Below are 16,866 nucleotides of genomic sequence, written 5' to 3' on the forward strand. Positions count from 1 at the left end.
GAGAGCAGCACAGTGACTCAAAATAAAACAAAGAAAAGTACCTGTTTTTAATTTGAACTTTCTGTAGTTTTTCAAAGAGAGGAAACAGCAAAGCTGATGTTGGCCTTCCCTGAGGCCAAAAAGGCTTCCATCAAGTTTGTTACTGAGACACAATTTCTCCGCCTGTCTGGGATTGTTAACCAAAAAATGAAGTTAGACACTTCCAATATTATGAGTGCTGTTCTTGTATTTGAGCCAAAACCTGGTGTGAATGTAGAGCTTGACAAACATCAATTTATGAGGGAAGACACCCTATCAAACAGCTGGTTAAAGGCGTGTCACTAAAATTGGCCAGTGTATCCCACGGGGTGGTGTGAAAAGGTTTATTGAGGTGGTTAAACTGATTCCAGTCTAAACTACTAGAGCTATATTTAAACACACACACAGACAGAAGCTACTCTGCAACTCCCAAAATGTCATATTTCATGTCTGAGATCCCTTTCCTGTGTTTGAAAGGGAACTCTTCCTCTGAGATCTACAATGTCTATATAAAAAATGCATGGCTTACAAATGCTGAACAGGGCATCATGGCTGCATCTACCAGATGTAGCTCCACATACATACAGCTGAACTTTTATCTGGATGTATGTGAACATTCGTATTTCTGGATCTGCAATCCTGTTCACTCAAATGTCTCAGCCACTGCAGAAGAGTTTGTTTGGGGACAGAAGCTGAGACATGACTAAGACAGGGTTAAAGTGTAGTTCGGGTGGTGGTTGAGGAAAATCTTTTTTACCACGCTGGTTATCACAGCTGGACCGATGAGGTGCCAACAACTAGTAGCATGTGTTTGTATGCCCAAGTGAAGTGAAGTGAAGTTTGTAATTACCAACTTAACTACATAAAACAGCTACATTTTCTGTGCTAGCTCAAAAGAGTCACCGGGTCTTAATTAAGAACAATAGTGTGTAAAAAGCTACTTGGCTGTGTGCCAGTAGAGACCTGCCAATGTTGGTCTACAGGCCAACAATGCCGACAGAGCCTAAATTTGCCTGAAAGTATTCTGTAATGTGAATAATATTTGTAGGGATTCTGGGATTATTCTGGGTTACAACTAGTACAACTAAGGATGTAATGAAAGTGTCACTGCACTAGATTATTTTCACAGTCATAATGGTTTCAATTAAGATGTTTTAGTTAGTCTCACATTTACCTAGAACACAATTATTTACCAGCTGAAGACAACGTGTTTGTGTGAAAACATGATTTTGCCTCATTCTTATGTCTGCATGTCAGCAATATTCATCTGAATTAAATCAGGATCTAATCCAGACAGGGGTCAATGCAGCTGAGCTGCAGCCGACCTATACTAATTCTCTGAGAAGAAATCCCTGCGGCATGATTACAATCAGCCCCAAATGGGACAAAGCGATTTCTGCCCAGTCTGGGCTTCATTCCTGCCTGCCTCTTATTGGTCAGTCCAGGATTGACCCACCCCCCTGTGACAAGTAACAGACTGATCCTGTAGATTTTGCAGGTCTGTTATAGGACAAAAAACAAGTTAGCATGAAGTGTTATTTTATCTGTCATTGTCGTTTGCCCCCCCGGTCAACTTCTTTCCACTTCTCTGCAATCCTTTAATGCCTTCTTCGTCTCTGTTCCTCTAACTCCCACTGCTCTTTATTGAAAACATGAGCCAGTAATCTTTCATTAGGATAACAGAGCACAAACTGCATGCATGCCCTGGGGGGGTAACAGGCAGGCATTCTGAAAACATTCTTTTCTGGTAATAAAGTCCCCGTAAATTAAAACCACTTGCTGCTTTGCTCCCAAAAATAAGTCAGGCAGGGAATGCGACTCAAAATTATTGAAAAATGTCTCTCTAGAATCAGGCAAAACTGAAAGAGGATTGCTAAAAGCATAACCAAGCACAGGTCACCAAAATATGATAAGATAAAGAAAGCTGTAGTCGAATTTAGAAGAAAAAAATGTTTTTGGCAATTTTTTTTTAAACCCCTCCTTCCCTCCCTTTCCTTGGCATTTTGCTGACACAGCACATTGTAGTCATGAAGGCCCCTTACTGTATTCTCCACCTCTCCCGTCCTTCTGATTATATAGGTTTGTACTGAATAAACTTCCAATGTAGACACAGGAAGTAGATCAGCAATTTCTCAGGTTTGGATTCTCAGTGGGATAATAGATACCTTGTGGAGAGCAGATGTCAAAATGAGTCATGGACTTCATTCCTCTCTTCACTGAGGACATTGGTTTATGTGTGGCAGACAAGTTAAACGTTCATATGGTTTAGTGAAGTAAACTATAAGCTGTAGCCAGGAGGTTGTCTGTGCCACCCATACATAACGTTGAAGCTATACATCTTCACAACTCTGCTATCAAAGAAAGAAAAATACACCTAAATGGAATTTGTGCAAATTATGAATATTTCAGTGGTTTAAATTTGTTTAAAAATGAAGAATAGCTATTTGTATTAACATATTATATCTGGGGCTGCACAGTGGTGCATTGGTAAGTGACTGGCTCCTTAGAGCAGGAATATCCCTGCTCTGAATCTTGGCTGGGAGCTTTCTGTGTGGAGTTTGCATGTCCTCCCTGTGGGTTTTCTGCGGGTACTCTGGCTTCCTCCCACAGTCCAAAAACATGAATGTTAGGTTAATGTGTCATCATGAATTGACCAAAGAGTGTGATTGTTTGTCTTTATGTTGGCCCTGTGTTCGATTGGCGACCTTTCCAGGGTGTACCCTACCTACTGCCCAATGACAACTGGGACAGGCTCCAACATGGCATAGTTATTGTTGGTGCCACAGAGGCTGCCTTTTTCAAAAATTGCTGATCTACCAGAACGTGCACCCATAACCAACTCTATGTCTGAAGCACAGAAAGGTCCAAAGAAAATAAATATCCTAAGAGCAACTACATGATAATGAGTTGTTTATGGCCATTTTTTATACAAGTAACAAAACTTCAATGACCACCCACTACAACCAACACAAGAGCTTCTCTGAATGCTCAAAATGTTGAACACTGAAGCAGAGAGGCTACAGCGCACTGCCACTGAACAACACAGGAGAGGAAAACTATTGCTTGTGGATACACTTTATTGGTGCACATTTTTTTTATTACAATGTATGTTACAGTACAACACGGTTTGACACAGTACCCTAGTACTTTATATCCCAGTCATATCACAGTATCCCAATATTACATTATATTGATTTAACAGATGGCCCTGTGATGAACTGGCAACCTGTCTACTGTGTACCCTGCCTCTCGCCAAATGGCACCTGGGATACGCTCCATCCCTCCACCCTGAATTGGATCAAGTGGGTATAGAAAATGTTTGGATGGATGGCCATAACAGGCACTTTTATCCAAAGTGACTTACAGATGTGGAGTACAGAGAAGGTATTGCAATAAGTTTCTGACAAGCTTTTAGTTCAGAAGGTTTTCGACTACAGAGGTTGGCTTCAGTCAGCAGAGAAACAAAGACTGATCTGGAAATCAAAATGATCAAATATGCTATTTGATCATTTTCAAAAGTTGGTTTTGCATATTTTGATTAAATGGGTTTGAATTAAAGGAATGTGTTAACAATCTTGAATGTGCTTTACACAGCTGAGGAGTTACCAACATCTGATCAGTGGGTATAATTTCTACTGCCTGATGAGTGTCAGATTATGAATCTGTCTGGAAAATGTGGCTGTGAAAACCCATTAAACTCAGGGAAAACGGGAACGTGTAGACCCATTTGAAAACAGAATTTTTGGTTTAAGACCAAGTTTTTCGCTGGGTTAAACAAAAATGCGCCAATATGCTGATAACGTCGCAAAGTCATCAAATGGTCAGGAACACCCAGGAGGCTGCGCTTTGCATTTCTACTGTACCCATTGCTGTGTTAAGAAAGAGAAATAAGAAAGAAGGCTGGAGCCAAAAATAAGGTTGTTTCTGGAAAATGAGGTGGCCGCTCCTTAACCTCAATGATTATTGTTGATGGTTTACAGCCAAGAAAAATACTACATTCCTGATTTGCAATAATTTGGACTGGAATCACTTATGTGTTATAAGGAATAAGAACCAGTGTAGGTGGTCACAGCTGGAAGTCAAGAAGTTACTTGATACTTACCAAATCTCTTATACCCGAAGGACTGCACCTCCTCCTCATCAGCAAAGTCGTCTGAAACAAGAACAGAAAAATTAATGAAATCGGTTGAGAAACTGTAATGTTAAGAGGAATAAAACTAGTGTTATTGCAGATATATAGCACAGGAAAAACAAGGATATGTTACCTCATTATTACCAAGTTTGTGGTCTAAAAGAAATACAAGAGTTATCTGAAATCTGAACTCACAGCCCACTGATTCTGCCCTGAACATCTAAAAGCAGATTCAACCTGTCTGAGCTGGATCAGCGCAGCTCTTTACTGTAAATTTTCTATTTTTCTTTCACAGTGTGGGATTACATCCATCTCTTACAAGTCTGACCGGCCCTCGGTGGCGTCTCCTTTCAGTGCTGCCTAACATCTGTGGGAAAGCATTTTGGTAATGATTCTTCTTTTTGTCATTATCCTTTGCCACTGAAAATAAAGAAATCCCACAGGTCACAAAAAAACCTTTCATCTGCAAAAACAACAAAGGGATGTGAGGAGATGAGAGCAATAACTGTCTTCCAAAGAGGTATGAAATGAATCTTTGGCTGCAAACAGAAGAACTAAGAGATGTGCTCCAGGTGACGATTCTGAGAATAAGCACGGTGACCTTTGAGCAGACCACATAATGGAGAGCAGCGTGAGTTAAGAGGTGACAACAACAATTCAAACTGTCATAAAAAAACTGAAACCTCATCCAACTACATAATTTAGCTTTTCCAGCACCCCCAGCAAATGGTTTCCCGTGTATGTTTTCAAGCAACATAACCGTGCCCCACATTGGTTACACCAACATAAATATGCTCGGCTGTTCCATATTTCACCCATACAGCAGATTTAAAATGTTTGGGTCAAAGTGAGATTCATCAACTGGTCAGGAACACCCAGGATGCTGTGCTTTGTGTTTCTCCTGTGCCTATTGTTGTTCTAAGAAAGAGGCTCAACTTCACCACCACATCAAACAGAGAGCCCAGGTTTGGTGAATTCAATCTTGATGTTCAAGTTTAAGTTTAGATGTTTAAGTTTAATAATATGTGTTTTCACAAGTATCTTAATAACTACACTTCCACATAATGCACTGTTAAATCCTGCATCACGCTACAAAAAAGATTGCAGTGTACTTAATACAAAAAGGATTGCATTTTATCAACAATAATAATATATGCAGCCCAGTCTCATATATATCTAATGGATTACTTTGGTGCATTATTCAAAATGAGATCCTTTCACAATAAAAACTTTAAATCTGTTCGTAAGATTGTGTTTTTTTAGAGATTTGTTGGGACAGAACTCCTCATACTGTAGGAGAGTTGACATGTCTATACGTAAACCCAAATTATGATAATTTCCTCAACCTGACCACATAGTTTTTCTGCATAAACCGAACCAAACGGCATCTGAAAATGGATGGTGACAAGTGCTAATGAAATCTAACAGTAGATGAAAACACATCCAGCCAGCTGAGTAAAATGCTGCCAGTTTTAATTTTCTTTAAACCAAGTACACATATGAGCTCACTGTTTTTCAGCAGAGGCTGCACCACCATGCATGAATACAACCAGCAGTCAAGTCCCCAGGTGGAGGCTGGAGGGGTGGTGATGGAGTAAGTCAGAAGACCTTCATCTCAGAGACCCAAGGAGGTCCAGTGTGAGATAACAGTTTATTTCTGGACATGTTTCTGTACCAACACAGCTTTTCAAAATCCTCCATGTTCCCCATGAAGCATAATGTGACAATGTGGTTCTGACACAAAGTTTTTTTGGCAGGCAGAGTAGGATTCCTTGTGGTTTTTAAAGATGAGAAATGCCAATGTTTTTCTCTAGTGACTGGGCTGGAAAACAGCTGTAAATTTCAATACATATGAGTCTGAAATTATCACGAAAGCGAAATAACGGCAAGTGAGAGGAAACCTAACGATAATAAAAAATGTGTCTAAGTCTGAAAACACGATGGATCTGGATGGGGCATGAACCCCTGTCTCCCGAGTGAAAGTCCTGTGTCAAGTCTTATAGGAGTTCATATCTTTGGTTGCCTTAAATCACAATGCACATTTTCTTTGCAGCAGAATTCTTTTATCCCATGCAGACCTAATGCAACACATGCATTTTACTGCGGTTTACCTGTGAGACACAGAAAACAATTAAATAAATGAATACTGACAAGTCAGAGGGTAGAGTCAATATCTATCAAATAAAAGCACATTTCTATTGTTCAGAGACTGAGAAAAAAGTTTTAGTTGCCAGAAGTTTTCCAAAAAAGTTTTTAATCAAAAAGGTCACAAGTTGTTTTTTGTTTTTTGGGAAATCCAGACACAGTGTCTTGCCAAGAGTCGAAATATTGACAACTCTTTCATGTCTACTGGCAAATATAAAATCTAGAAGGCAGACAAGCTGGATAATTTATTTCACATCATAGTCATTCAAAATAACATAGTCTTTAGTATAAGAGAGGATTGTTCTCCAAAGTGCTCTCAAATAGAGGCATATTGAAACATGAACAGCGAAGACCTGTATTCCCTTGGACTGAAATCACGTGTGCTTTCCACTTGAAATCCCATCGCCTCTCACAGCAATAAAATAAGCTCCAGGAGGTGACCGGCTTGCCAGTAACAGCCAGGATTTAGTCTGTTATGTGAGCAGAGATTTTTTAAACCAACCACACGGTGGCAGCAGCCATGCGTTTATTTATCATTTGCAATAAGAAACCAGCTCGCTGACCTATCAAGTGTGGCCTCTTTTTCTTTTTCAGGCGGGCATGCACGATCTTAATTTAGCAAAGTCCAAAACATCAGGGAACCACATGAGCCCCAGATGCGGGAAAGCCTGATGTAGACCTTTGTTTAAAACTATGAGCTGTCAGCCACTGACCACCATGATTCATACAAGTTCCTCTGTTGTTTTCACACAGTGTGTTGAAAAGAAGCAGGTAATTAGATTTAGCGTGCGGGTGAGTGCTGGAGGTACGTGCATGCGCGCCGAATTGTACCACAATAAAGCTTTTTATATAAGTTAAGTCTGACTCAGTGGTCCCTCCAGTGCATTCTGAGACAAGGCACACTTTTCACCTAACACAAGTGCCCAAAATGTGGATAAAAGGTAACTGGAGGAGAACAAAATGAATATGAGTATGTGCAATACTGGCTGGTTCAATCACGCGCTTTCCACATGTGTTTGGAATATGTATTTTTTTTCTATGCAGGTTACTGTCTGATGTGCATCAGTAGACAGATGCAAAACAACCCCAAACAGAGCGCCGTGATTGAAACCAGATGTGAGCGCTGTAGCCCACACATTCCTCTTGTCCCCACAACGATGGACAGAGTGTAGAAAGTGACAAAGAGAGAGCGAGAGGGATGCTGTATGAGCAGATAATAGTTTGTCATCAGTGACACGTGGCGTCTGTGCGTCTCAGACTGTACTTCTGATCATAATGCTTCAAACTGAGCCTACCTTTCATTGTGGTTTGCAGGACTCTAACAGTTGTGGAGTTGTTCTCTGAAGTCACATCTACAGCATCGCTTTGGCATTTGCCCGAAAGCCCCCGATGAACTCCACGGCACCTTGAAACTGCGGGTATCTCTGTAACCTCAGTTTATCGGGGGGAGGGGGGAAGGTGGTAAAAGAAATCAGAGGTCCATTCGTAAATACGTCGCAGGGTACCAACTCCTTCAGCGCAGGTAACTTTTGTGCTGCGGGAAAAAAAGAAAACAAAAAGAAAATAAAAGTTAACTATACTAAAAGATGGATGAGCAGCCTTCTTGGCGACTTCTCTTCTTGTTTAACTGGTAGTTTGGAGAGATGCTGAGATGAGTATGTGTCGTTGTTCAGCTCAGCACCGCAGCGGTACCCGCAGCAGCGACAGGAGAAGCTCAAAAAGTGAAGGAATCCAAACGTGAAAGGAAGTGGTGCACCCGTAGGGCTGCTTGAAGAAACCACGTGCTCCACACATCTGTGCGCACCCTATTCACCCTAGTTGTTGTGTGTGCATATGCGACTCTTTTCTCTTTTTACTGCTGTGCACACTTTGTTGAACTGATATCACTTAAACTTTTGAACAAGCACAAATTAACACAAACAGAGAAAAGCAGATTAGAGCTACATTATCACTACAGAACACAAAACTGCACTGTTTTAGTAATTTAGATGCGTTTCCAAAACTTGAGAAACACCACTTGCACAACAAGGCGACACTGAGTTTTGTTCTTGTTGTTTACTTTATTTTGGCCACTTGGGGGCAGTGAAAGGGTTTGTATGACTGAGGTTTCTCCTGATGATATGATGATTTATTTAATTACTCTTCTATGAAGACTCTCTTGGCTTCCACCAACTTCTGGCGAAAACAAATAATGGACCAAAAATTGAAAGTTGTGGGCGGTGAAAATTGTGTAGAAACGCACAATAAGGTAAGGAGCCAAACTGCTCTGCCTTTTCTAATACATCTTTTCTTTTTTGTCTTTTTTCTTCTTCTGTTGTTTACAACAGCTACCAGAATGATACAATGCACATTTTTGTAATTTTGCAAATTCATTTGTGACAGTTTTCTTTTCTTTTTTTTTAATCACTGGAGCAAACAACAAATAGGTCCGGTTGGAGATGAACTTTGAACCCTGAAGATTCCTTGGATCAATGATCAAAGCTTCTTAATACATATTCAAATGTTCGGTGAGATTTTCTGCCCTATTGGATATTTTGAAAAAGTACAAAATAGCTCACTAAGACAGGTTACTAATGGTCATCAGACAAAGCCACAGAAAAGTTATCAGATGGACTTTTGATTTTTTAATCAGTGCTGTCAAACAGCAGATTATATCACATCTGTCCTCCCTTATCTGTTGAAACTGACTCTCTACCTTCCTCAGAAAATCAGTCCTTCTCACTGTTGATGTAAGCAGAGGAGCTGAGGACAGACACGAGGACAGAGAAGTTTGTCATCTAAAATTAGCATCAATTAAAGATGACGTAAACATGACTGAGGTTGTATTTCCCTCATTTAAATCTTGGTACTTAAAACCAATGATACTTTCTTTCTAATATGACTTTCCTTCTTCTAATTTCTGTACTTTATATTGAGAGCAAATTTAATGTATGGACTCCTTCCAAAGTCGTCAAAAGTGTAATTTCACTACAGTGGTCAAAAATACATGATCAGATCAAGTTGCCATGGAAACTATGTCCTGCCGAAATGAGGTTCCCTGTCAACTGAGCTACAATAAGACAAAAGTTACACCGACTGTTTCCTCAAAAAAACACTTAACACAGCTCTCAGATGTGTGTTGAACTGTTATATTCATCATGCCTCCATTCTCTGTAAACCCTGTTGCACTCCTGCACCTGTTTGTCTCCCTCTGGCCTGGACTCCCTACTTTGATCAGCCCCACAGAACTTGACACAAGACCACATCATGAGCTGCTTATTTGAATCTGCTGCACAACTCTGAGGGAGTTTATTGAGCTCCTGTAAACTTGGAAGCACTCGCAGAGAAATGTCCGAAGAACAAAAAACAAACTAAACAAAAATCTAGGATCATTTTCTACATTTCATCCCTGTGTAAGTGCTGATTTATAGTCATTCCTGCGAATATTCGTGTGCCTGCATTCTTACACAACCAAGGACCCTTTTTATTGTCAACTGTTTTATGTTTAGGTCGGCCATGGGAGAACATGGGAGAAACGTTTCTCGCAGCAGGATTATGGGAACCAGGTGCTGAAGGTGTCAGAGACGTTGAAACACTGCCTGGTTTTGATTACTGTGCAGTAAAAACTCTTATTTTCTGGGTCACAGAATGCAAAGGGAGCACATTTTTTGAGGGAGATGGGGCAGTAGCAGGGAGATGAAGATAGAGTAACCCTCTCCCCCCTGACCTCTTCACATTTCAGCAGGAAAGAGGATACCAAGCAGTTTCCTAATACTGACACAAAAAAGCTTGATTGATCTGGTCAAATAATACCTGGTGGTTAACTAAAAAGGAAAAGGACTATAAATAATGCTGATTTTATCAAGTAATGTTCAGTGTGTATGCTTATAGCTGGAAATGCAGGTTAGCTGCATATCTTCAGTGGATAAAAATGGTAAAAAGGATGTAGCTTTGCAGCAGTCAGGTGAGATTAAGATCAGGCTGGTTCAGGTCCAGCAAAACAACAGTGTTGACAATGTGATCCTCATATCTCCACTCTCCAAAAAAAAAAAAAAAAGCATTCTTATGGAGACGATTTGATGAAATCACTTCGAGAGATCATTCAAGAATCACCAGAAACAATAAAGAGGAGTTTATTGTGATGAAACTGCTTCTGTAAGCTGTGTTAGTGGGTGCTGCATTAAGGATTCTCCACTGACAGATCATTTAAGAACTGATGTCAGAGCAGTCCAACCCATCAATGCTAATTTAACATCTTTTAATATTTCTTGTGTCGGACAATCATTTCCAGACACATGATGCACAAAATGGACCCCGGTGTTACCAAATGTAGTCACTTGATGATATACAAAAAAAAACAACATAACGACATAATGTCAGTTCCATTATGACATCTACTGTCAAACATACATATTTTTATATATCTGACCTTTATCCACTTAAATATATTTTCCTTTCAGGTTAGTCATGTCTGACAAACAGCTGAAATCCTGTTAAAAAAAACATCAAAACCTACTAAATCTGCTACGACCAAACGGTACGTTTGATGTGTGCAAGCAATCTCTTCTGTAAAACAAAGCTCCCTCTCAACGTGCCAAATGCTGGATTAATGGGCATGAACATCAAGCGAAGACAGTAATAGGATAAAGCTCAAGTGGAACGAGCACAAATAGACATGACCAGGTCAAGATAACCTGTCGACTTCTGCCCACAAAGAGCACTTTGTTTACGCCTGTCATCGGAGAAGCACCTTCAGTCTTCTGCTGGTGAGTTTTCTTGGTTGTGCTGGGCATTTTTATCCTCTTTGTCACTGGCCATAACCTTTTAATTTGTCACACACTTTAGCTGTGTTTAATTTTCTGTTTGTGTTCGCTTGACAACTTTTATATTTCAACTTGCTTCCTAAAAGTGATGTTTTCTGATTTATTATCTAATTGTGTACGTATAGTCTGATCAAGTAGACAATTTTAAGACTATTTCAGTAAACCTGACTGGCGTATATTTTAGTTTTACCTTTCCTAACATTATTTTCCCCCAATACAATTAGTTTGAGGTTCAAAGATTGGACATGAAGGCAGCAGGATATAACAGAGAAGCTTTTATAAGCAACTTAAACCCATAATTAAATAAGTCAAGTGGGTACATCCCCATTTACTGTAAATCCCTGATGGATACGAACTTGTATAACTCTTCAAAAGGCTGAGCCGAGGCAAAGTTTCCAGTAAAGGCGTGCAAGTGAGCTCAGCTGGTGAACCAAACTGGTGAGTAAACACAGTTGAAAATCTTCGTGTTTTTTTCTTTTTGTGTGTGTGTATTTCTGTGACTTGGCGTAGCCTGGCCTCCTGGCACAGCAGATGGCCCGGACATAAACACAGCTCCCTGACAGAGATGAACCCCATGATGTCATTTTTTCAGAGCTCCCATACGGCTGTTGGCCTCTTAATGGTGTTGCTTACAGTAAAAACAAAACTCAGCTGAATTAATAAAAGATCACACAAGAAGAAAGGAATACAGAAATCACGGGGTTATGCGTTGCTGGCTGTCTAAACTGATCTATACAGTCATTTGATCTGGCTTTTTTAAACATTCTACAATGTATTGATCACTATTCACAGCAGAAACTTTATTGATGCATGTAAGTTACTGCCACCAGCACACTCATATTTCTGCACCAGAAGCCTCTGTTAGGTTTATTGTGATTAGAAGCTGCACACACACCACTAAAGTTTTGATGAATCGGACTTTCTTGGTCTAACCAATTAAAATCATCAGTTCCAGAATTCCCTGAAATGTGATTTCTAACTGGAATGAATGTTTGCAGGTTTGTGGATAGATATGTAGCACCACCAAGTGGCGGTATTCCTCATGACCACACTCGGCTCGTCTATGTTATCTCACATTCAAATCCGATTAACTATCTGGATCAGACTTGACATCACGTGTCCTCTTAGTTTCTTAAGTCGTACTTGTTTGTGTATGTCTGCAGAGCTGATAGGTCTTTGTCTGCCAATGTGAGTCTGCATCAGTCACAACAACTCCAAGACCACATTTGTCTCGTCTTTTCGCTTCTTTCAGTCTGTTTCTCCCAACAAACACTGCGACTGATTTCGAGGATGAAGCTCCTGCTCGGTCTGATGGTTTTGGTGGCGACGCTGAGTGTCCTCAACTCTGCTCTTGCGGACCAAGCTAAAGTCATTTCAGAGGACACTTTAAAACGTGAGTTGGCAGAGCAGAATCTTTTCTAATAACTGCTTTTACACATCAGTCTTTACACTGTTAATCAGAGTGTTTGTTATTATCCCCTTTATTCTTTTTTCTTTATATCAATGGGCATTTTTAAGAGCTTTAGCCTAAATACATTTGAATTAAGTGTATTCTGTAAATTCAAACCTTTTTCCTCTGCTTCCTTCTCTGACGATTCAACTGTTTAGTGCAAAGCAAATTGCTTTCTGCTGCCATTTTACAGAGCTGTCTGTGGATGGTGAGAAACTTGTGGATGAGGAGGTGAGGAGGGCCCTGTATGGAGTGAAGCAGATGAGGGAGGTGATGTGGAGGAACGAGCAGAAGCATGAGCACCTTATGAAATCTTTGAGACACAGCAGCGACAAGAAGAGGGTACGTCCGAGGCAATTCTACTTAAAGAGAGAGAATTAGAAAAAGAAAGATTTAAACGCATGATGAAAATATGATAAGTGTTCCCATTTATCCCACTAGGGGGCAGCTCAACTGGCAAAAGAGGTCACTGAGAAGCTGGGGGAGGCAGAGGAGCAGTGCAAAGATGCCCTGCAGTCAGAGTGGGAGGAGTGCAGACCCTGTCTGGAGGATGCATGTAAAACCTTCTACACCTCCACCTGCCGCAGGGGCTTTGCTACTTTCCACGCTAAGGTATAAAATATTTCTTTCCACAGAGATGCCAGAGGAATCAATGTGTATTTGTCTGGCTGAAGGCATCATCTCAGAATATATATATATATATCTTAAACTATCTTCTCTCCAATCGTGGTAATTTCAAACACTACATTGAAAAATAAGATGGTGCAATGTGTTAATGACTAAAATCACCTACATGCATTTATAATGATTATGCCATTGGCTCACAATTTATGATAAAACATTGTTTAAAAAAAAACAAAAAACATCAAGGTGTGGAACTGTGTTTTCTTTTTTTAATCATATATTTTTCTGTACAACAACAGTTGTCCAGTTAGACCAAGCACAGCTTTGTTTTCCTCACAGTTTGTTTGGTTATTTCTAAAACTTTGATTGGCCTTTACATGTGTCAAAATGTGTAACTGTGTGGTATTTAGCCAGGAAGCATTAAGGAAAAATTAGAAAAAGGATATTTTTTCTCATTTTTGAACCCCATTCATAGTTGGAAAATAAAACAACTGGTCCTGGGCATGTAAAAAGTGGCCCCACTTGCTCCACAAAGTAATAAGACACTCACACTTTAAGAGACAAAACAACTACAAGCTGTTAAATTTGGGTCTGCCCTGAGGCCTGATTGTTCAATTCAAACATATTTGGTCTAATTCTGGCCATTCTGTCTCTTTTTGCTCATTTTACAGCTTCAGCATCAAATTTTGGTCATTGTGTGGCACTTTCTGTTACACATATACAAACAGTATCGTATTTCTGGGAAAAGACTAATGGCCCTCTGACACTCGGGGCCCCTGTTCAGTCATCTATCCATGACTCTAGTAATCGTGTTGTCTCCAAACTGAAATGTATGAATCCACTGGTATGTAATGATAAATACACTCACCTGTGAAACTTCTGTATTGAAGGTGGAAAACTTTTTCCAAAGAGTCTCCAGGCGCTTTGGGCCTCGTGAGCGCAACCTGGAAGCAGGAGACATCGTGGTGAACCAGGGCCCCGACAACTCTGACACGGATGTTGTCCAAATTGAGGATTCCTTCAACCGTGTGATGAGCAAAGTGGGCACGCTGGTGAACCGCAGCATCACCCTGGTCTCCAGGATGAGCAACAGGCTCGACAAAGTCCTTCAGAGAGCCTTCCTGAACAACACCGATGTCCAGCCCAAAGACACCACCTCTGATCCCTTCTACCCTGGCCGAGACTCAGGTTTCCTGCAGGGCGTGGGCCTGGAGGAGGTGCTGGAATCCTTCTTCGACTTTGGCAAGAGTGTGGTGGAGGAGTTTGGATCTGTGGTGACCCAGGTGTTTGATGACCTCCATCAGGCTGTGGAAGAGGAGAAGAAGAAAGGTAATGCATGGCACATGTGCCACTCTAACTGAATATGGCAGAATAGAATAAAGCTGCATGTGAGTTTATAAAAGAAAGTCAGTGGCACATGGTGGGGGAATACAGGGTTAGCACAACTGTACTGTTAAAAACAGCTACATTCTGAGGAATATTTTTTCTTCTTTTTTTTAAAATATCTCTGTCCAGTAATAATCCACTCAACACTCATCTAACTGTGAAACTTTTTTTCTGTCTGATTTAGAGAGGGAAAGTTTCCCTCTTTTCCTGCAGAACAGGAAGCTGTGCAGAGATCTTCGCAAACAGACGTCAGAGTGCTGGCAGCTTCAGCACAAGTGTGAAACCTGTCAGGGAGATCTGCTCACAGGTGAAGCACCACCACCTCACGTTTATCTCAGCTCACACTCTCACAAACTGGAGCTCATCTCCTCTTTGTTTCCAGAGTGTCCCGGTGTTCGAGAGCTGCATGTGGAGCTGGACGAAGTTTCCCAGCTGCTGGATGTGTCCAAAGAGCAGTACGATGAGATCTTGTCTATTGTTCAGCGGCACACTGATGAAACGGTCAACTGGCTCAGCAGCATGGCAGCTGAATTCAGCTGGGTGGCTAAGGCTGTGAGCAACAGCAGCGCTCCTCAGAATATCTTCCGCATCACCATGGTGAGTCGAGACAAGCGGCAGAGGAGTCCATTACAAACGTAATAGGAGTCATATGATCTGCATCTAGAGGATAAATGGACAAAACAGCTTTGGAAATTATAGGTAAGAGAGGTTTCCTCGTCAACAGTGAAATAAGACATTACTTATTTTACTCTCCAGGTGGCGCCAGAGAGTCACGACGAAGAGAACATGTCTGTTGCTGAGACCAAAGTGGAGGTAAATGTCTTGAACTCTCCCCCACTCATCTTCTCTGTTCCTGGGGAACTGGAACTGAAAGACCCAGGCTTCATCCAGTATGTGGCCCAGGAGGCTCTGGACAAGTACAAGGAGATAGTCCAGTGAGTTTTAGTAATTAAATCTTTTGTAGTACAAACATCTGATGATAGAAATTAGAATTGTACACACAGAGTTCTCCTCTTTACAGTCTCTTATCAAAGCAAACAAAAGTATGTTGTCATTTGATACAAGAAGCAAGGAATACCTGAATTTAATACCTGCGTTTTTTTTTATTATCAATTTGTCTTAACAGGATTGAGGAGGAGTGAAACTACAGTGTCTTCTTTATCTTCAGCACTTTATCAGAACTTAGATTGGGTTTGTATAGTAGGCGATATGCTGTTGAAATACAAATATGCTGCAGTTGTAACTACCATTGCCATGTACTAAATGTGAAAAAAAAAAAGAAGAAAACCTTATTGTCACCGTGTAAATAATAAATGATAAATAAAGACTTGTTGGCCAAGTGCAAAAATGAAACTTGACATCTGAATGTTTCAGAAGATTACACTTGTCAGTCAGCAGGAACACAACTAGACCAGGAAACTTTTCATCCTTTTATTTTATTCTGTACAAAATTCTCATCAATTTCAGTACTCATGACCCCACTGTTTCGAGTCCCAATTTTCAAAAACATTTGCTAATTAAGTGAATGATGCTCAGAAATAATAATAAAAAAGTATATCTATATCACATCTTTTTAGCTTTCATTGTCTCCTTGTTTCTCACATCTTGATGAGAAATGCAAGCAGTGGATATAGTAGTACCTCTAAGAGTTTGTCATCGGACTATTGGTTTAAGATGTTTTTTTTGAAGGTCACAGGATGGGTCTGTATGGTATCATGAGGAAAAAACGAAACAAAAAAGCATTTTCTGAGGCTAAAGTTACAGATAAAAACAAAAACAAAAAAAAAAACAAAAAAAAAAAAACAGCAGAGATGACATCGCAGGTCGGTGAGATTTTACAGATAAGGAGAAATGCTCCGGCTTCATGCACGTTGCACATCTAACAGACTCCTGTTAACATGGATGATCTACTGCGACATTTAACTGCGTAGAAGTGTGCTATATGAAGAGAAATATATTAGTCTTTTATAGCAATCAGAGTTGTGCACCATACAAAAAAAAATCCTATTTTTGACAAATTAATTCAATGTTTCTTTAAGATTTCACAGCCAAAGTGTCCACTTCTAGACATTCATAAAAATGTTAATTATGAAAAACTATTGTAAATGTTCAAGATAACTCTTAATGATCTAAAATTTCCAGATAGATAAAAAAAAATAAAGAAAAGAAGAAGTAAAAGAAAAATCAACTAACGTCATTTGCCATTCAAGTGAGCACGTTAGAAACAATCATACAAAACAAGTCTCTCATTCTCGATCGTTCACCTGATGGCACCTTCTAAAAATACATCTTTTTATACATCTTGTATG

At 40.1% G+C, this 16,866-nt stretch overlaps 2 protein-coding genes across 2 annotated transcripts in view; one reads left to right on the forward strand and one right to left on the reverse strand.

Moving 5' to 3' along the window:
• The window catches only part of LOC140269169 (collectin-12-like), a 42,636-nt gene extending 34,569 nt beyond the window's left edge, over positions 1-8,067 (reverse strand). Inside the window, exons 1-2 of the mRNA XM_072364194.1 lie at positions 7,591-8,067; positions 4,121-4,171 (exon numbers count right to left, since the gene is read on the reverse strand). Coding sequence (XP_072220295.1) covers positions 4,121-4,171; positions 7,591-7,597 — 58 coding nt within the window. The 5' untranslated portion in view covers positions 7,598-8,067. The remainder of the gene's footprint in view (positions 1-4,120; positions 4,172-7,590) is intronic.
• Positions 8,068-12,167: 4,100 nt separating this feature from the next.
• clul1 (clusterin-like 1 (retinal)) lies at positions 12,168-15,861 on the forward strand. The gene is made up of 8 exons (XM_072363143.1): positions 12,168-12,490; positions 12,741-12,889; positions 12,989-13,159; positions 14,062-14,500; positions 14,742-14,864; positions 14,940-15,154; positions 15,314-15,492; positions 15,684-15,861. Exons 1-8 carry the CDS (start codon positions 12,388-12,390, stop codon positions 15,697-15,699), a joined length of 1,395 nt encoding a protein of 464 aa, XP_072219244.1. The 5' UTR covers positions 12,168-12,387; the 3' UTR covers positions 15,700-15,861.
• The last annotated feature ends 1,005 nt before the right edge of the window (positions 15,862-16,866 follow it).

This window comes from Leuresthes tenuis, unplaced genomic scaffold, assembly GCF_036924035.1.
Source record: "Leuresthes tenuis unplaced genomic scaffold, fLeuTen1.0.hap1 SCAF_14, whole genome shotgun sequence".
NCBI lineage: Eukaryota > Metazoa > Chordata > Actinopteri > Atheriniformes > Atherinopsidae > Leuresthes > Leuresthes tenuis.

Coding starts and splice junctions, on each gene's coding strand:
- clul1 (XM_072363143.1), top strand. CDS start 12,388: ATGAAGCTCCTGCTCGGTCTGATGGTTTTGGTGGCGACGCTGAGTGTC. Junction 12,890..12,988: donor ACAGCAGCGACAAGAAGAGG/GTACGTCCGAGG, acceptor TTATCCCACTAG/GGGGCAGCTCAACTGGCAAA. Junction 15,155..15,313: donor ATATCTTCCGCATCACCATG/GTGAGTCGAGAC, acceptor TTTACTCTCCAG/GTGGCGCCAGAGAGTCACGA.